We start from the raw sequence: 21,288 nt of genomic DNA on the forward strand, positions 1-21,288 counted from the left end.
AGCCTGTTGCTGTGGTTGAAAACTGTCCCACCCACACTGCAAAAAAAAAAAAAAAAGGAAAAAAAGAATTCATATTCAAAATGCCACCACCTCCATTTTTTTTTTTTTTTGCTTGTATGACTGCTATTGGTTTTGATAAAGACATTTGGAATACTAACATCCTCACTCATTTGATAGAAATTGTGCAATGTTGGCCAACAGTGTCATGGATTTTTATTTTTTCTAACCATGTTAATAATTTAAAAAAAAAAAACACTACTTAAGGAGGAATATGAATAAAAGTTGTTTTCCTTACTATACTGTGGAGTTACTGACTTGTCAAACATACATGTTACTGATGTTAAGGACTTTAATGCTTTAATGAATGGTTTGTAGTTTACAATTGCGATCTGAAGTAAAATCCTTGGTTCGAGCAGATAACACTATAACATAAATTACTGATTGGTGTTGGGGGATTAAAAAAAAGTGCACTTACTTTAATACTAATTACTTACTATCAAGTTTCATAAAGATAACACAACAGAACACCTGCTCTGGTTTTTACCTGGTTCGTGTTGCAGAAATTTAGCATATGACTTACCAAATGTCAGTAGTGCTTCGCAGAACCAGGCTAACAAACACTCTCAAATACTGTAATGCTACAATAATTAACACTCCTTGGTTCTCTTTACCTGCAATGTGTCTGTCTTCTCTTTCATCTTTCACTAATTATTCTTCCTGTTTTGATGCCTGCCTGTCAGTTAGTTAGACTCAGCGCAGTGTTTAACATGCTGAGGGGACACATGTCCACCCCAAACGCCACAGAACAAATTCGCTACTTTGTTAGCGTTCACAGCTCATTTGGCCCAATCCATGTTTTGGCATTCTGTTATTGTCACGCTTGGTGAGGTTTTCTCCGCTGCCCACCAAGAGGGAGAAACACATTCCAGGGGCTGTCAGCAGAGGCTTGCATTCACACTCTATCCTGCAGAGTTTCCTTCAGGCTTTCTGTTTTATGTAGAACATGGTGTCTGAAAACAACTACTGTGGCATTTGTGCCTCATCTCTAGTGCATTGCCTGTGCATTCTGAAACAGCTAAAGTCAAATTTCCAACAGCTGACAGGGGATGTTGTGATCTATCGGGAAGTGGCAGTAAAGTTGTTGGAGAAGTAATATTAGGGTCAACCTTGGTCACTCCTATCTCAACCTTGGCTTGACTTTTCAGGAGGGTCAGATACACACACTTGAGACACACTAAGCATAACAGCTGTGTGTGCTTTGTTGAGCCCCCACCTCCCACAACTACATGTATACAGACTCCCAATTACGTTAGCATCACCCACCCCCCGACCCAAGATAGTGTGATGATTGAGGAGGCTTGAAAAAGTGTCAGTGTGGTGTTGCTCGCTCACACAACCATAGAGGTTAAAGGAAGGGACATAGACTTCTTTGGAATTTCACAGGTGAAGCTGGCTGGTGGCGAGAACGTCCCAGCTGCTCTAAGAGGTTGAATATCCCCACACGAGCAGCAGTCCTTCAACAACCGAGTGTAAACACAGTGGCTCCCTATGGCGCTGAGCTGTTTTATCAGGGCTAGAATAGAGTCAGAGGAGAGGAGCTCTTTCTCTCACTGTTTGATTCACTATTTATTTTTGCTGTGCATGGGAGGTGCAGAACAAACGGACTGGCAAGCAGTGCGTTCATCAGAGCCTTAAAAAGCATTCCTGATGATACTGGGCAGTCAGTACTACAGCAAAGCCACAGCAAAAAAGCTTAATTAGAGCTTTCTGAAAACAATGTCTTGATACCACCCCCTGTAATGCCCATGCCCATTATTACTGCTAAGTATGCTCCTCCATCAATTATGGCATGTGCTAATGCGAGTCTCACAGTAGAGAGCCAACATGTTTCAGTGGGCTCAAATAGCTTTGCTGCACTCTTCTACTCAGAAATTAATCTTCACAGTAGACATCTCTGCAAATTCTCAACACAGAATGGAACAAACACATTAATATTCATGTCCTTTGGTGTACCAAAAACTAAAATCTTCTTTAAAAAAAGGCTAATTACTAAAGGTTTACTCAAAAGATACAACATATTAGCTGCATGTTTATCATTTTGAATAATCTGACTATATGTTTCTCCCTACAAAAAAATAGTTCTTTGTATCTAACTTTTATCATAAAGCAATCAATTAACATTAACTTAACTTTCTCCATTTCAGTTTTCAGGGAAAACAGACAGGAAGTCGGAAGACATTACACAAGCTGTTCTCCTCTCAGTATCACCCACTTCATGTGAAATCTGTTCTCCAACAACCCCACATCTTTTACTGTGTATCCCTCTGTCGTTCTTCATGGCACCTTCTTCCTCCATCAATCATCTTGAACCTTCTCACTCTTCTTGAACAGTTGTTCTTTTCTTTCCACCATTACTAGAGATTCTGTGGCTCTCCTCAGAGATCTGTCTGCACACAAAAACTGCAGCTGCAGAATGTGGGTGATAATGAAGTGTCTGGCAGAAGAGGATTAGGTGGAGTGGCGGGCATCATCCCTGTGGTATAAACGCTCATCTCTCCCTCAGGAAGGACACATGGAGTGTATTTCACCTCAGCCCAACTGCCTGTCTCAGTGTCACTCTCAGATAGCATACTGAGATGTCTGCTGTGGTTCTCAGGAGGCAATAGCGAGAGAGTTAACACAACGACAAGCCCGGCTCCAAGGGGACACTTGGTGTTTCATCCTCTGACACCCGTCTGTTTATTCTGCACAGTCAGGCTGAGACGGGCATAACAGGCACTGGGACAGTGAAGATCTTCACCAAGGGAACAGGCTGATACAGTAAGAGAGAGAGAGAGAGACATAGAGGAATACAAACTCCTCCTCTTCCCTGTGGTCTGACAAAAAAGATGACAGTTTTCCTCTGGAGCTTGCTCTACCCTCCCTGGGCTGAAACCTTCCATGTAGGCGAGTGGCCTGTCAGATATAGCTAACTAGGTTGCCCCATGAGAGATGCACAAAGCTTGACAGTTTGTTACTAGTTGGCAAAAGGCCATTGTAGCAGGTCAGTCGCTGCACAAAAAGTGTCAAAGACGTGCCACTAATCAGCCACCAAAAAGAACTTTAAAAAAATACTCACATAGATATGCTCCTTACTCCCATAGCTAGTTTAAAGACCCATTATCAGTGCACTGACAAGCACAAGCTTAAGATCCATTTACAATCGCAGCACTACTGTAAATATAAGATATTTGTGAACAGTTAGAACTCTTGAGTATTTATATATCATTTTGTAATGCATTGTGGAGAATGTTTAGGCAAAGAAAACACTGCACTGCTTAAACAGGGCACATGCAATTTATGCTTATGCCTCTGCTGTAAATCAGGCCACATGGTGGAGGTGTGCAATTGAAACAGTCATGTCTGTCTTATATGCATTGCAATTAATCATAAAAAAATGAACAAAATTTGATAAATAACTGCTGGCATGTCTGCTTTTCCTGATTCAATTGTAAGCATGTGCCTATAAAGTCTCCAGAGTCTCATCTGATGTCCCTATTGAGGCTATAGTATGGGATGGGTCTTTTGTCCCCATCTGTCAGATCTCATCACTCCATTGTGCATTGCTGGGGGCAGAAGGACCAAAACTGACCAGTGAGTCAACTGACAAGGCAACTCAGCATCCAGTTATCTCTGAAGAGGTGTCAACACACAGACAAGCCATCATGTGAGCAAATACGGGTACGATCACGCTCACACTCACACACGCTGTCATGAAAACACACAGGCATGAGAACATATAGGTAATACACAAGGACATATGTATGCAAAAGAAAATAGACAGTGCAGTGAAGTGTGTGCAGGATAAAAGAAAAAAAAAAGCTACATATAAAGTCCATGTAGGATACAAATGTGCTCCGACACTGGGGTTGGTAATGCATTGAATTGTCTAAAATTGTAACAACTGACCCAGAAATTCTGGTGCACAAGAGGGAGTTTGGGGTACGGGAGGAAGGCGTATTTGAGGCAATGTGGAAAAAAACTAAATGGACACTTTCTTGCCACTTTTCAAGCCTTGCAGTGGTATCCTCACTTTTTGCACAATTGGAACTGACATCTTAAAGAATACAATTCTTAAACTTAATGGGTTTTGTTGTACAAAAGCAAATGAATAAATGAGTGCTTTAAGTACACATGCTGTAGAATTGCAAAATATCACTCTTTCTTTCAGATATAGCAAGAGGTGCAAAACTCCAGAGAAAAAGGGGCATTCAGAGGTCAAATACAAGGTAAAACAAACTGCTGCAATATGTTTACAGAGGAAAACCTGAGGGAAGTAGATGACCTGACTGCAATATTACATATTTATTTAGTATTTAAGATGGCTTACTGTATACTTGCATTCGTTTCCTTCTAAGCACAAAAGCATGTGCAGAAGTAAAAATGTATGTATAACTTTGAAAACAGATAACTGCTAATAAGTTTGTTTTATTAAAATCTTCAATCACTTTATACTTGTCCAAGTCTGAAATCTGAAACTGTAACAGCTCTTAATGACTGGTAGGGTAAGCATATAAAACCAAAAGAAACTCTAAACGAGTTAAGCCCTTCACCTGAAATGACTTCAGATACAAGACTGTTTCAGTCTGAAAATTATAGTAGAAAGAGAAGGCTGGAGTAGAGAAAACAGGTTTAAATGGTTTATTCTAACAGTATATTTAATGGGGATTTAACGTATAGCCGTCATTTTATATTCAGCTTTGAAGTCAACTGATGCTTCCAAAAATCTAAAGTGACAAATAATTGAAATATCACTTTTTAAAAAGAGAAATTGTTTTACATATGCAGAAAATTCAGCTTCAGCAAGTATAATCAACAAAATTCTAAAACATATTGTGCCCTACACAACCACTGTCTGAAAGCTCTACTTTATGCATACACATACTAAAGAGACTTCCAGAAAACAGTCAGTTTGATAGAAAAATAAATAAATGTAACTTTCAGCAGAGAAACATCTCTGTGTTATGTAAGCATATCTCTATGTGGTCCTGGTTAGCTGTAGAACGCCTGTAACACCAGGCAGACAGCAAAAGCTCCACACAGCTTGACATACAGATATGTGCGACGTTTAAAGTTAGACCCTTTCCCTCACCCACACTGCAGTGCCAGAGATCAAGTGATGCCATCAACTAGCTAATGACATGACTGCCGCAGGCCACAGCCGGAAGCTTGATTTATACATGGAGACAGAAATGAATGATTCATAGGCAAAGAGAAGGATACCAGGACACATAGCAACTATATGCCCCACTTGCTCACGCTTATTCATAGTTGCGTACCTCTCCAAAAACTCCTTGGAACATTCCTTGATGTCTCATAAACCAAACATGACACAACGGACCGATTTCACAAGCTAAAGCAGCTCTTGATGGCTCCATGGCATTTTCTCTCCCTCCCTTGGTCTCGACGCTTTTTTAAAAAAAAAGATTTTCTTTTTGTGGCTCTCTTTCTCTCGAGGATCCGCTGACTCCCTGACCATTTCCTCTTCCCTTCGCAATATAATGTGACGCTAATCCTAAATGTGGAAGCCACAGTTGTAGGATAAACTGAATGGCCCAATCACTCTGCATCAATTAATCCATTCATCACTGTTTTTTGGTGGAATAATTGGATTTAATAGTACTGGAATGCTTCAAACATGATCAACCAAAATGGTTGTATTATTTTTAAAAAAAATGGCTTCTTTACTTTTGAAAAACAAGTTGGCTCATAAATTATTTTTCTAAATATAATTTTTTGTTATGTGACATAAACTTTCCTGACTCACTTTGAAAAGAAAGCACAACAAGCGTGCATATAAATTCCTTTCCTAGCTATAACATACAGAGAGGTATGTACATGTTAAAAATACATTTTATTTTAATCACACAGTATGGGAGAAAATAAATGTGTTTACGTTGTGTGTTTACATCACAAATAGATTTTAATAGCAGGGCTAATCCCAAAGCGGTGGACTGACACACATTTATATGCGAGCTGCCTCAAACACATTTTAAAAAGAATATGGAGCATTACAGTTTAAATAGAAGCTGAGTAAAGAGCAGAGTGTAACTAACTCCCCACTAAATATGAGGAGATGGGAAAATCCCAAGGGTGTCCCGCTGACTGAAGAATCTTTGCATTCAATTTATCATTTTACATTATTTAGGCTACCCCATGGGGAAATACGCTCCGTCATAAGTTATGCTAATGGTTGTTACTACCATGTCTGCTGTGAGAGCAATCAGTCAAAAGCATAGTGTGCAATCTACAACTTGGGAGAAAAATATGTCACTTTTGAGTAATTAGTTTGGGGGCATCCTGGGAGCTGTGTAAGGCACATAAGGCCAACTAACCCAAACTGTCACACAACACCATCCTGTATCTTGACCTATACCCCTCCCCCTGCCCAAATCACCATGCCCTGGTCCCCTCCAGTCTACTCAATAAACAAGCCTCGGGTAGGACCTAGACAGAGGATAATGGTTCACCTGGAGGTGACAGGAAAAGAAAACAGAGCTCTTTGCATAACGAATGGAGATAGAGATAAGTGCTGCGAAGCACTTAGAAATCTTGATAAAGGATTATCCAAACATGTCTGAAACTGAATACACTCTTTTTAAGCATACTGGAGCCCTGTGTTGTGGTGAGAGCCAGCCTGAATTTGCCCTTCTGAACATGCAATGCTGATGGGTGTTTGGATAAATAAATGTACTGTCTGCTCACATACTACGTAAAAGTTACAGCTAATATTCTATAGCTAGGGTGCAGGATACATCCTTTCTATATCTATTTGCACATCATTCTGTTAGAGGAGACGTTAAGCATTGTCACGTCATGTCAGTGCGAGTCCACAGTCGATGACATCTTCAACTGGAAAGTAGCACAAAGGACCACAGGTCAACCCTTCCCCCCACAGTCAGACACGATAACAAGAAGCATAATAAAGCCTATATGCTACAATGTGTTGGCACTTGTCATGACTTATACCACTGTTTAGGAAACTCATAGGAGAAGGATGCGCAGCGCTCTGGACTATGTTATGTAAGTGATGACAAAGGCTGGTGAGTTCATGCAGCATTAGCAGCCTATGGCTAAATTATATCAAGTCAGGATGTAAAAAAACAACCATGCATGTGCCCCGCTGCTTGAATGGAGCAGAAAAAAAGAGGCACAACGTGAGAGAAATGATTTGTTTGGGTGGTCTAGTTAAAGCTGAGTGCTAAATGGCCAACGGTTCTGGTTAGAATGCTAATGAGGCAATTCCCTTCCTGGATGGACACATCAAAGGCAATGGGAGCTCCCTTTTTCCAGCTACACAGGGCTTCACGATACTGTTACATGGCTCGCTGTGTGCTTGAATGCTTGTGTTTGCATCTGTGAAAAGGAGACCAATCGCGGGTACGGCAAAATAGACAACTTGATGTTTGCATTAGGTCTATGCTTTTGGGACTGTGCCAGCATCCAGCCATGCTGTGACACATATCACAAGAGCAACCTGGTACCATTCATAATTACCCTCTATTCACAGAGGCCTCATTTAGTGTGCTATTATCAAAGATCATTGTTATTTCCCTCTATGTATGTTTGGAATCCCAATGAGACCAACATGTCTAACACAGATAACCGTACTATTTTGGTTGACCCCATTGTGTACATAATACTGAGGGTGTACAGCCCAGAGAGAAATCCCATCAGTGATTTCTAAGGATTTAATTGAGAATCAGAGCATAAGAACCTTTTCTTATTACTTTTTAAAAAAATCTTTGTAACTAATGCTAGAAATATTACAATGTCTTTTCTTTCTGCAGAAAAATAAAACACCTCACCCACACTCCCCTTATGTATCACTTATCTCCATCCTTTTTACCGTGCTGAGGAGGCAATTCTACAGAACCTGCAATGTCCTGTCTTCACTGTTGACACTATATATTACACAATATAAAGTTTGGCAAAACCCTTCTTTCAATATACTACAAGATATACCATTTTTAAAAATCCCAAAACATCATGTCAAGCCAGAAACCTTCTTAAGGCTATGTGGGTGCAAAACTTATTTCCATAAAGTGAAGACTTTGTCAAGTTTTCATTTTACTGGCAGGAGGCCCACCTCCAGAGTTAAGAGAAAATAAGCACAGCTCAGGTGCGAGGCTGGCATGATGGATCATCCTGTTGTGAAGCCAGCCCTCTGCAGAGCCCTGAGAAGACAGCTGGGAGATAAGGAGGGCCCTATATGAGAACACATCTCTTCCTCACATCGATCCTCGCCACCACCAAGGCAGGAGGTCTTCAAATACCAAGCCACAGACAGAGGTGGGCAGGGCAACTGAGAAAACAGCTTTGCAGGTTTAGCAGCCACCTTTGAGTGATAAAGACACTCGAAGATAAAACCCCTTTTGGTCTCATGCACATAAAAGACAAACGGTGTAGAGCTTTGTTTTTGAGGGGAAATAACATTTTCAACTCTCTGTAGATAACGCTAATCTCTCCCTGGCTCTAATCATCATTCTTTACCATGGTCAAAAACAAAGCACATGCCACAGGAATGCACATATAAGAGATTACAGAATGACAGCAGTAACTTGACTTGTTACAGTCATTAACACAAGAAATGTGAATCTTAGCATTTTAGTTAATTGACCTTGTAACTTGTGCCAGTAACTTGGCAGGAATAGCATCACTGGAAGTCAATTAAGAATGAAAAGAGGCTTTGCTCTCTTAAAAAAAAAGAAGAAAAAAAAGCACAAGCTACAATTAGAATTCCTTTGGAGTTAATAAGCACAGCTGCAGGTCACAATCAACTGAAATGTTTTCTTGCAGAGTATGACATTAATTGACACGTAAGATCTCACGTTCCACTGTTGACAGCCGCAAATTCAACTTCATTTTTGCTACTGCTGTTTTGAAACAGAGCAATCAACAATACACAAACACCTATTATTAGTCCAAGAAGAAACGGGATCAATCAACAAGGTGAAGATTTGAAGCGCTGTAAAAAGATGATTTGCCACAATACAACAATAATGAGAATATAATAGGAATGAAAATAGCTTCTTGTGTTTCTCTGTATGTGGCAAATCAATACTGAGAGTCGACTGCTGCAGAGACAGACACCAATCGGGGGGATGGTATACCCTGCTTTATGGGGTCATGCTTGGTAAGGGAGATATATCTTTGTGACCTCTGCTCTCAATTACAGAAATTCTTAAAATGGTTGTCTGCTGATGGTTTCTCTAAGCCACTGAAAGATTGAGATTCAACACTGAATGCTTGTAGTCTTAACCATATATCAGACAAGATAAGGGCAACTCCAAGGTGCACGATTAGACGTGAACAGCTTCATGTGCACTCTAATGGACTTAATGTGCACTGAGCAGTAAAATATACTGAGGCTTTGATGTTTCTTTCCACTTATATTTTGTCTGTAATGACTCATTTGCCTAGTGGAAAATCTTAAACAAATAAATAAATTCTGATAATTAATCATCTTGTGAGGTGGAAATCTGCTAAAATATGTTTTTTTCTCCCCCTTTCTAACTCCAAATAAGTCTAAATAAGATTTATATGATATGGAGGCTATCTGACAATAACAAATAAAGATAACACAACAAATATGGTATAGTATTTAAAACTCTCTCTCACATCATTGCCTCTTTTATTGCCTCGAATAAACAGGCAACATTTAGAACATTGACAACTAAAAATGTTTCATAAAATGAACAAGAATACTGTTATAAAGCCCCTTAAAATACACTTTATACACACTAAAAGTTAGATAAATATTTCAGACAAATGCACTCACATTGCACTTTGTCCTGTTTGGGAACTCACCATTGCCATATATTTTCCATGTGTAAAGGGGGGCACAATTAACCCCAATTGTGTCTTACTGTGGTGAAAAAGTATTATTTCAATCATGTCACTGCAAAAGTCAAATTCCACAAAGAAGTGACATTAGGATTGGGCAGTAGCATTGTTGAGTTCCCTCCCCATTATTCTCACACCACAGTTGGCTGCCTCAGATTTTCTCCACTGCTTTGATGATAATGCTCTTCGGCAGGCTGCTAAAGTAATGACCATCTCCCCGTGTGGCACAGAGCAAGGTTGGCCGACAGCACACTAACATTTTGGTCTTACATTAAGTTATGTTTAATACAGAATCTTTAAACAAAATAGACACTAAAGTCAGGGAAGAGCCAAAGACTGCACTGCATATAGGCTCCATACCAGATCAAACCTTTGGAATAATCAAAATACAAGCTGGCAAAATGATTCACTCACCTCCCCCTCCACCCAGAAGACTTGAGTTTGCTGAAAAGAGAGAGAAAAAAAGAATAAGTCAATTCAAAAAGCTATTCAAATGTGGTTCAATCCAAGTGTCAACAATATCTGGCAATTCTAGTTTGGAATATTTAACGGCATAAGAGTAATGTCACACAAATATAAACATACATTTGACACCATTCTTTTCATCTAATATGTCATTCATGTCATCTTATAATCAAGCTTTTTTTGTTTGCAAGTTTAAGAACAGAACTGAATTAATCCCACAAATATCCTGGAAAGTGTCACAGCACTAAAGCAACTAAAGCAGCAGTATTACTTTAAGTAGGGGCCTGAAAATGGCTTGAGACATGGTACAGTTATGCATCTCAGTTAAACCTGTATTTACACATTTCAATAGCAGTCTCACAATATAAGTTAGCATTTGATGTCAGCTTCTTTCCAACAACACCAGTCCTCCAGAGATACCAAGTAATGTATCATCCAAAAGGTTGTTCATCACATCTCCAATGGACAAAATGATTCATTGTACGAATCAGTATTTTTCTTTAAATACTGAATTAAAGACTTGGCAGCAAATGTGCCATTCATTTGGCAGATAACCTCGATTGGCTTTTTTTTTTTTCTTTGGCAACTTGACAGATTTTGCTCAAATGCAACGGTCATATCTACTATTATACAGCTGTTGTACAATCACACTTTGCCATGGCTTTGTGGGGGCTCTCCATGGAGACATTTTCTGAGAGATCCATCGGACAAAGCTTGTTATCTCTAGAACTGAGGCTGAGTTCTCACATGTGACACACCGTAGATACATGTAGAAGACATTCATTGTAAAGCAAGCTCACTGGTATGTGTTGTCAATTTCAAGACAGTTTAATTCACACTCTTGTTAGCAACAAATTTTCATTTTGCTCTGCATAGTTAAGACATCCACTGCCTTTGAGAGAGGGAAGATTAGAAGTACATCTGTTAAACTGTGTTACTCAAAGCAGGTAGCCGATGTGTTTGAAGTGAAGTTCACACATAGGGCACGAAAAGCATTATACACCGCAAGATGCTTTGAATGATTTTCAGTCCGAGCCGCAGAAACGCTATCATTAGGAGTGAAAACCCCCCCATTAAAAGATGATTTTTTTCTCAAAAACATTTTTGTGCACAAGTAAGATAATGAATATGAGTTTTCCATGAGAGCAATCCAATCACAGTAAAGTCCCATGGCTTTTATTTATTCACTTACAAAGATGACTACTTTGTCAGATTACATGATCGAGGTAATTTCATGAGTTCACTTCACTTCTACGCATTTCTGTGGAACCAATATGGCTTCGCATTGTTCTAATTTGGGCATCACACATGAGTGGGCCTGACAAAGAAAACTCTCCTACTGCACATTTTGTTTCATCAAAAGCCTTTTGTTGTGCATCTGTGAGTCTTTGTGCACACATATAGTATGAGCACAACACACACAAACAAAAAACAGCAACCCAAACAGGGATGTAGTGACAATCCACTGTCATGTTTACAATAGCACCTCTCCAGGTTTTTCTGTGATGAAAAAGACACTTGTGTTCCCGCAGCCTTTGTTTAGCTCTGGAATCTGTCAGCTATCAAAAGAAAGCACATAGCTCAAATGTGCACCATTTCCTGAACAGCCTTTTATAATCAGGCTGGTAAAGTTTCTGTTTTGTATTTTAGAGGCACGGATAAGTGTGGTGAAAAAAATAAAATAAAACATTTAAATTAAAATTTTTTTTTAAAAAATCAAAGCTTGATTGAATTTGTGATTTTAGGATAAATGTTAAGAAACAAGCAATCAGTCTGTGAAGCAGGAAACTTTTCTGTTGAGGTCATGTGTATGACATGTGGTGATATCAAGAATAACAAATTTGGAATTATAACCAGCTGAATACTCTGGCATCACCCTCCCCTTCCCAGCATGTGGAACAGACTAAAGGGGTTGCAAAAAATAAAAAGCACTGTTCTAGAGTCAATGTTTCTTTGGTTTTCTATCTTCTGATCTAAATAGCTCATTCTAAGATAATGGAAAACACAGTCATTCTTATTTTCACATTATTCTAAATTAAAGAAAACGAAAACAAGGTTGTGAATATTATATTTCACTTCTTTCAATAGATCACCCTAAATGTTGCACACATTAAGGCTGATGTCAATTTTCTATTTTCAGTATGAATAGTTGCAATACCAGTTCAGTGCAAGTTAACAGTATGCTACTTTTCAGCATAGTCTGTCATCATTGTCTGGTCTCCTGGGGAGTCTTCCTATTCCTGAGCTATTAAAACACTGAGGTTTAATTACCTGACATTATGGAAATGCATGCCTGAGGGGGGCACTTCATTTACACCGCACCTAATCAGAGAAAGGAGATGTGGTTGCTAATCAGTCTGACACAACGCTCCTGCATATATATATATATACACATATATGCATGCAAGGAAGAGTAGTGGTTGTAGGGAACAGAGTAGGCTTGGAGTTGAGATGTTAGATGCATTTTAACTACATGTGACTTGAAGTGTTTATGGTGACAACCCAGTGAAAGCTAAGGAAAGTTCTCATCTCTGCTTTTATATTGATAAATATGTAACTAAATAAATGTAAATATGCTGCTTTATGCCTTTTCATTCTCTTTCTTGTTGTATCTTCACATTTAATGATCAAAATGTAAAAAAGCAAGTTTTGGCAGTTAATCTTATGAAATAAAATGCTGCTTGCACACGGAACGTATCCAAACTTACAGAGTCTGTGATCTCAGACCATATATATATATATATATATATATATATATATATATATATATATATATACACATATATCATAAGATGAATAAAAATATCTGGTTAGTATCCTCAGTGAAAAGCAAAACAGAAAATAAAATGCATATTTGCCCACATCTATCTCATGATCCATATTTCATAGTGTGTGCATTAATTATAAATAGGTTCTCTTTGCCGTCTTGCCAGCCTTGGGTTCAGTCTGTGTAGCGTCGACACATTTATGCCTTTAGCAAGCTGGAGAATGAACAATTAGTATCACCACACCAGTATCTGTTCATTCCACAGTAGTGGTAGTGTCTACATGTGGAGTTGTCTTTTTGAATACATAACAATAAATAAAAATAAAAGACAATTCTGTTTCTGTTCTGAAAATTTTCAACCCAAACAAATGGAAAAAAAGTAAAAATGAAAGAAGCAAAATAAAATCAGAGAAGGCTGTAGTGGAGGAAAATAAACCAACTACCAATACTCATGACTTCACATCGACAGGAGCACCTCTCATAACTATTTGTGCAACTCAAGGTCACACTGTCTTGGAATGAATATTAGCAACCATCTACAAGCATAGATTAAATACACAGCCTGCTGTATGCCAAGTAGCTTGGTAGATAACATGGCTAATTAACTAGCAAACACCAGCAATTTAACACGTTAGTTCACAGAGCGGAGAAGGTAGTACTTTTCTTCTTAATTAGGGCCACTAATTTCATACTGTTAGCAAATTTAACTGGTATTACTTCTGAAATTTTGTTTAGATCTTCCACTACACACCTGTTCAAAATCACAACATTTTTTTTTTTTTTACACCCTGCAGGCTCTCCGGTAACTTTTCTCACTGTGTTCTATAGAAACAGAGCATGAGTGTGAGAGAGAGGAGGTGTGTGTTTATGAAGTACGAACCCGTCAACATCCATTTGCACCCTTCTTACTTATATAAACATTGATATAACAGAATCAATATTACAATATTTTTAGATCATCATTCTTAGAATAAGTTGTATTTTTATCTGAAATCCATCTGCAATACATTGTTTTTAGTGTATGCATAATCCAATACTATAACAACACCGTATGGTGTTTAAAGGAAAGTAGAATAAATGGGAAAAGAACTATTTTTCATTGAGACATTTCAAAACAACATATTTTCAACCTTTTATTTCGATGTCAGGAAATTGTTAAAGCAGAACGTTATTGTATCATCAGAACGACATTCTGATGATACAACTGACTTTTTAAAGTAGCAATTCATTTTTTTCATAGAAGCACCGACAAAATCCCTAACATTAACTTTGATGCCAAAAAATACAAAATTTCAGTTTAATTTCAAATGGAAAACATAAGAGTAAAGCATTACTTTAGAGGAGTTTACACTGTTCCAGAGGGCACATAAATTGTGTCATTTCTGAGAATCATGATTCATATGTAGTGAATGGCAGGTCTTCCTTCCCAACCTGGTCGGATTAACTGAATTTTTATTGTCATTTCAGTCCCTTTAGCAGATTGATTAGTTGATTTGAGGCTTTAAAAAGCTGCACACATACTCACAGCAGTTCAGTGCATCTGTGTCTGTTTTTTTTTTGCAGTTTTTCAAGTTGTACTGATGTCCTCAATTGTGGTGCTGTCTCCAAAAAAACGTGTCAAAATGTGACTAAGCAGTCACAGTTTGGAGCTCTTACAGCAGTAAAAACAAAGTAAGTTACTTTTATGCAGCAACAGCAGCAGGCTGAGCCGTGAACTCAACTGTGCTCAGCTGCGAGCAGCAGAGGGGCTGCAGCTGGGCTGTGAAGTAGCTGAAGTTCTCTTCAGCTTCAATACCACTGCAAATTAGTATTTGAATAGAAATTACTTTTCAGTATAGATTAGTTTCAGAGTATCTTTTTTTTGTTGACTGCACTATGTTTAACTTCACCCTCCTTTTTTTTTTTTTAAGCATCAGCATGGATCAATTTTTTCAAGGACAGCAGAGACCACATCTTCAACGCTACAACAACAAAAAGTTCTGAACCTGAATATTTCTTCTGGTAAATACATTTACTACCTTGCATGTATGGAATGAGAAGAAAGTGTGAAGCTAAAGGAGTGGGCCATAACTTGGCCTTAGTCTGGTGCGGCATCTCTGCAGTAATCCACAATGCGGGTCATAAATCTCAGTGGGAAGGCTCCCCAGTTTGCCGAGAGACAGTAGGTCATTAGGAACTGCTGGTCAGTGTCATTAGGCTGGCCCATCAAACACATGCCACAACTGTCAATGTGGGAACACCCACTTCCTGTCTGCCCTTTAAACTTTTAACCACCGCAGCAACCTTTAATCCTCAGCAAATGAAAATGCTTCAGTGACACCTGTGTATATTTTCAATACAAGAACATGCTGATAACAGAACCCTTACCAGACTGCGTGACGGGCATAGATTACGAATTGTGGTACTGCATCAAGCATCCAGCACAAACACAGTGAAAAGTAACAGTGAAAACACCCTCTCATCTCACTGCGTCAAGATAATTGCGGAGCTCTCATAAAAATGGCTTGTGTGCACTTCAGTTTGTGAGTCCTGTGTGTGCAGGGGGCACTGAGGCATGGATCTCGGTTGCATGTGTGGTGTCATCAGTAGAGCCTTAGATCATGCAGTTAAATGGAAAGTGCTAGTGCATAACCACAAACCTCAAGGCAGTAAACAGATCCACTGTCTACCTTCTGGTCCCTGCCACTTAACTGAACCCTTTCAGTACGCTTCAAATGTACACTCGCCTTATCCTCAGCACCTTCTCACACGTTTCTCAGTAAGCTCAGAGGTTAATAGTGTACGCTGTTATGACTTTGGGAGAAAAGATGGTGAACAGAAACTAATAAAAAGTTTTCTGGTGAGGTGCAGGTTTCCTGCTCCGTTGCTGAGTCAAAGAAATCTTGGTGTAATGTTTCAAAGTAACTAGAAGTGCCACTGCAATTTAATGCCACCAGTCTATCTGCATCCGCAGATCTTAGAAGTAGTTTAGCAGGACTTATAGTATATATATTTATGAATCAATCAACTACAGTAGGCATGATCTTCACTGTATTCTGTTGTGACAGTGTGCTGCTTCATATCATTCACTGCTGTGTCTGAAGTGTATCTTTTCTCTCCACATGGACAACATCCTGACTTTAACTAATTTGACTTTACACAATCATCTGTCATGGAAAAGAATAAACTAAATCCTAACAGCTGTTCTTTGTTACCAACAGCACGATCATAGTTTTTCTTCAATTATACTATTTGATAGGCATACATCACCGTCGAACACACAATGAACAACAAACACAAGTGCCTATTTGTAGCATTTCTTGACAGATATTCATTAGGTGCTCCTCCACAGAGTGTTTACATGTCAGGTCTGAATGTTGAAATTCAGAACCCCCCCCTTCCCTCCTCTCAGTCTGTGGAGCTGTGTTATACTCTAAACTTTAATGACAGGGCCTGTTTTGCTGTTTGTGGCAGCTGAAATTTGCAGAAATAGAAATACAACCTAAATGAGCCACTGGTTGTGAGATGAGAGAAGAGAAGCATCAATAGTACTTCTTATATGTGTCACATTAAAAATGCATGCCACACCACGCATGAAACCTCGCCTGAAAATACTGCTTGGCATTTTTGTTCTTTATACTGTAGCATCTAGTAGTCCTCAGGGAGACTGAGCCAGACAAACTAGTGGCAGAGGTGGCATGATCACAAAAGTGCATTCATACAGAAAAATGACTTCATTTGAAGTGAATGACCTAAGATGGTGAAACTCAGGCAAGACACTAAAGTATGCAATGTGAAAAATCAATCATACACACACACACATACATATATAGTGTGTGTATAGACATGTATAATCCACTGTTTAAGAACTACATTGAATTATGTAAACATTTTCTCAAGATTGCTAATAAACTCTAATGTTGTAATACTTGCACACAATACTTACCTGTCCTTTTGCATACAGTTGTCCATGTCATACAAATCTCAACTGTGTCGACTTCTTGTTACAGTATGTGAAGCAGTAACTGACTTTAGTACAACTTTGTAAGCAGTCAAGCTTTAGAAGGCATTTGTATTAAAAGAAAAACAGATAATACCTCTTTACCACTGGAATTAAAATGTAAATTCTATTCTAAGATTCACTTTAAAATACCACATTAGCTGGCTGCCATGTTTACTTTAAGCCTACTGATTTCATCTAAACAGTACATGCCATCCACTTGTAATTGAAATGTTGTTTTGCACCTTCTTTCAAGAACTACAGCAATAGTGTTACAACATCTGAATGAACCAATGTGGCAACAAGCTAGTGTCACAGTGATTAATCCCTTTCGTCTGTAGGCCTGTCACCATCATAACAAAGCAACAAAACCAGATGCCAAAGCCAGCCCACTTGTCTATTGTTATAATTACCTGACCTTCAAATCCACATTAATGAGCCCAGAATGATCCCATTCTCTTTCATCATTTGGCTTCCAAGCCCTCCTTTTATCTAACAAGGTCACCTTTCACAACACTGCTTCTCCCTGAAATACACATCCCCCTCATAAATATACATCTACCTGCATCTGCTCATCCCCCAATCCTATGGTGGGATCTTGTGGAAATTACAAGAAAATAAAGATGTTGGTGGGCTGTGAGTTTGTATTGCTTCTGAAGTTGACACCAAGGAAAAGTCAATGCCACCAAAGTTAAAAAGTAGTTTCTTTTGTAACTAACGATTGAAGAATAGTTTAATACTTGTTTTCAACACTTAAGACACAACATTTTAGCATTTATGCAGAGAACTCACAGCATGGGGGGCATCGAAAGAGCAAGGATCAGAAGATAAGTTGTTTCGATCCATTCCTCTCATTTTAATCTCAAATGCACTGCGGTTGCCACAACAACAGATAAACGTCTGTGGTTTGTGGGAGACCACAAACAGAGTTTAAGGAAAACAACCAATCTAATTATTAATTCCTTCCATTATCTTTCAGCCATATTTTGCTTTACGACTATCGCTGAATTTTCATAAGTTAAAAAATTAATTCCCCGTGACAAGGAGGGTCGGCTGAGTTCCCTGCAAGGAAATCTCTAACAACTCAACATAATAGCAAATAAAACAATGTATATTGGAGAGAGTAAAGTGCCAGGGCAAGTTTTATGTAGAAGTGTTTAAATATACAAAATGTTATTCAACAGAGCAAGATATTCTATTTGTTTTTTACCACCCCTGTGTGTGTGTGTGTGTGTGTGTGTGTGTGTGTGTGTGTGTGTGTGTGTGTGTGTGTGTTCTAACTTTGAGGAGGCACCGTCATTTTCTAATTGAGATTAAATAGGTTATTGGCAAACTTCACAAAACCGATTGTTACCATAGAGGTCTGGCAGCATTTGGACCAGAGGCTGCACATTACAGGTTTACCCCATCACATTTCTGGACTTGTCAGCCTTGCATTAACTCAGCCTCTTCATAACTGGTGATCAGGCCTGTTGGTACAGTACAGACTCACAGGATCCTCTAGGGCCTTCTCAGTCCACTAACCCCTGCCAGGCAGTCAGACAGTTCCCCTTACTACATCCAAAACAACATGGCTGGGATTTCTTCAGACGGAGGAGCCAGGACAGCATTAAATTGGAGAGCCTCACCTACCGAAGAGTGGTTTCAAAATCGACTTTGTCTTTACATATCACTGCTTTCTCTTTGCAAAAAAAAAAGAAGTCTGGAAATGAGGGTCTTGTTCTTGATCGCTGGGGCAAGGTATATACGCTCACATTTAAAGTCCATATAGCTTAAGTGGAGTACATTGCATTAAGGAAGAGTGCATTGTCTTTTTTAACACTAACTGTATTTTAACTTCTCTTACTTCCTTAGCAAAATGCACTTAGCAGGCACTCAAGAGAATCTATTCCCACCAGCGTCTATTTGATCACAGTGGTGTAAGTGTTGAGGTCATCTGCGAAGTACGCCCTGGAGGTAAAGTTTATGTCACAGAAACTCATTTCCCTCGAGCGCCAACCACAGTCTGGTTGGTTCTCCTTTTGTACTTATTGAGCACCGAGTCTAAAATGTGATGTGTTTTTAATGTATTTTAATTATATTTGTAAATGGTGCTGTAAATCTTTGTACATTTAGCTCAAGAATGTTGAGCTGTTCGTGGATAAAATTATTAGAGAACCTGATTTAATATTGTACAACAAGGGAAAACTATTTTTACAGCAGGTAATAGGGACACTCGTATAGTAAAATAATTCATTAGTGATCATATACATCACGTTTAACAGAGTTTAAACTACTAAATGTTGAAATGAATACATTAGTTCAGTCTGATGTTTAAAGTGAAAGCTTTTACAAAGATAGGCCATTTCATAAATAACCAATGCCTGTGTTAACGCTATTGCTGGCTGTTTTAATGGTTTTATCATTAAAAGGGAGTTGTTAATAAGGAATTGTTTACTTGGATCATGATCTATTTATAACCCCATTCTTGGTAGGGAGATAAAACTCTTATTAACCTTAAAACAATGTCTTCCATTGCACCAGCTCAACTCACGGCTGTCCTGAATCGTGGGTTGAATTTTAAGGTTTGTGAGATAGAAACAGTGAGGTCCTACAAACAAGTCTTTGATGGCAAACTAGATTTGTCAAGGTTCTTTTTTCTTTCCTTTCCTATAAACATTAAAGTGCAAAACAGAAAGGACCTAACTGAAAGCAATGTGTTGATATCAGCTGTTATATCCCTGCTAGATATTATAGCTCAGAAATATTAAAGCATTAACATCAAAAGCTGTGTTTCATGAGCATACAGGTACACAGTATATGTTTGGGTATATATCTTATTATGTTGATTTGAGGTTAAAAGGCACAGCTACAGAGAGAAGCATAGTCACTCCCAGCTGGCGGCTCCTGCTGTCCCAAACATCATTAATAAAAGCCAGTTAGGAAGAGCTGTCAGTGACGAGAAGAAATCGAGAAGACCATGAAAGAGTTTAGATAAAACTGCACCTCAGCCAGGGAGCAAGGAAAGGACTTGCATCAAGATTTAGCTACGAAGATGTGGTGATGCCCCATTCCACTGTACAGCTTGCAAATATGAAAGCACTGCAAATAATATAAATTATATAAGAACCAAACAGAGACTAAAATGCTAAAACAGTAAATTCCTCTTGATGTAAGCCTCTTCTTTAGCTTGCTAAGAAAGTCATTCTCTCTTTCTGTCCCAAATGGACTTGATCAACTCCAGCTGAGGAAAAATGCATTGGGGTTGATGTGTTTGTTTTTTCTTAAGATATTCTCACATGGTCAATACAAACAGATGATTAACATGTTCTTTTTTCCAAAGGAGATTCAAGTATTTTTTGTCCCAATTTTAAGTTCACCACTTGACTTGGTTAATGAAATGCTTGTGTTACTGGTAATGTTTTCGCTATTGTTTTCACAAACAGAGAGAAAGATTCATTACAAAGTTCATGTTTGAAGTCTGCAAAGCAACATGTGCCAAGTTTTTTTGGCAGCAACTGCTCTGAACAAATTAAATTAAACCTTAGCTCTCTGGGTTTGGAGGAAGAAAATAGCAGTTTTCGATGGAAAGGACAGCTTGTTAACTGTTAAAGCTGACAGTAGAGATATTCTGCTTTGTGTAAAGAGAGAAGTCAGGATTCCTCTAAACATCAGCAATTTCTGCTTTTTGCTTCCCTCTATAAGCCGATGGAAAAGGACGCTGACCTCAAGCGTACCTAAAAATCTCACATGAACTATCTTAAATTTTTTTTTTTAAAGTTGACTCATGCCTGCGAAATCGCAGTCTGCTGTCCTCAACATCTGTTCAATCTTCAGGTAGATCTTTTCTAGCTTATATGGCATCATGTTCTATAAGACAACCTCTTGAAGTGATCTGCAACAAAAGAGTCTGTGAAACTTCCTCAGTGAAGAATATAAAGACTCTTAGCTGGCAATCAAATGCCTCTCAGCTATGAAAGTAAATACTGACAGTATTTTTCTCTATGAGAAGAAATTTTCTTTTAAACCAAATATGTCATTTTCTTAAGCTGCTCAAATGTCTAAATATAACTGTAAATAACACATACTCAGCCTTTACAACAGTAGAGGAGTTTGTGCATATGCAGATATCCTAAAGTATGTTCTATTGTTTTGTGCCTCATTGTTCTTTAACACATGCATCAGACAACGGTCACTTCAATGCATCTTCAAA

The 21,288-nt window shown here is 38.6% G+C and overlaps 1 protein-coding gene across 4 annotated transcripts in view; it reads right to left on the reverse strand.

Moving 5' to 3' along the window:
- The window catches only part of macrod2 (mono-ADP ribosylhydrolase 2), a 374,142-nt gene that overhangs the window by 244,232 nt on the left and 108,622 nt on the right, over positions 1 to 21,288 (reverse strand). For all 4 annotated transcript variants that reach the window (XM_072391251.1, XM_072391250.1, XM_072391249.1 and 1 more), the window contains exon 4: positions 10,300 to 10,329. In XM_072391251.1, the coding sequence (XP_072247352.1) occupies positions 10,300 to 10,329 (30 nt within the window). The remainder of the gene's footprint in view (positions 1 to 10,299; positions 10,330 to 21,288) is intronic.

This window comes from Leuresthes tenuis, unplaced genomic scaffold, assembly GCF_036924035.1.
Source record: "Leuresthes tenuis unplaced genomic scaffold, fLeuTen1.0.hap1 SCAF_8, whole genome shotgun sequence".
NCBI lineage: Eukaryota > Metazoa > Chordata > Actinopteri > Atheriniformes > Atherinopsidae > Leuresthes > Leuresthes tenuis.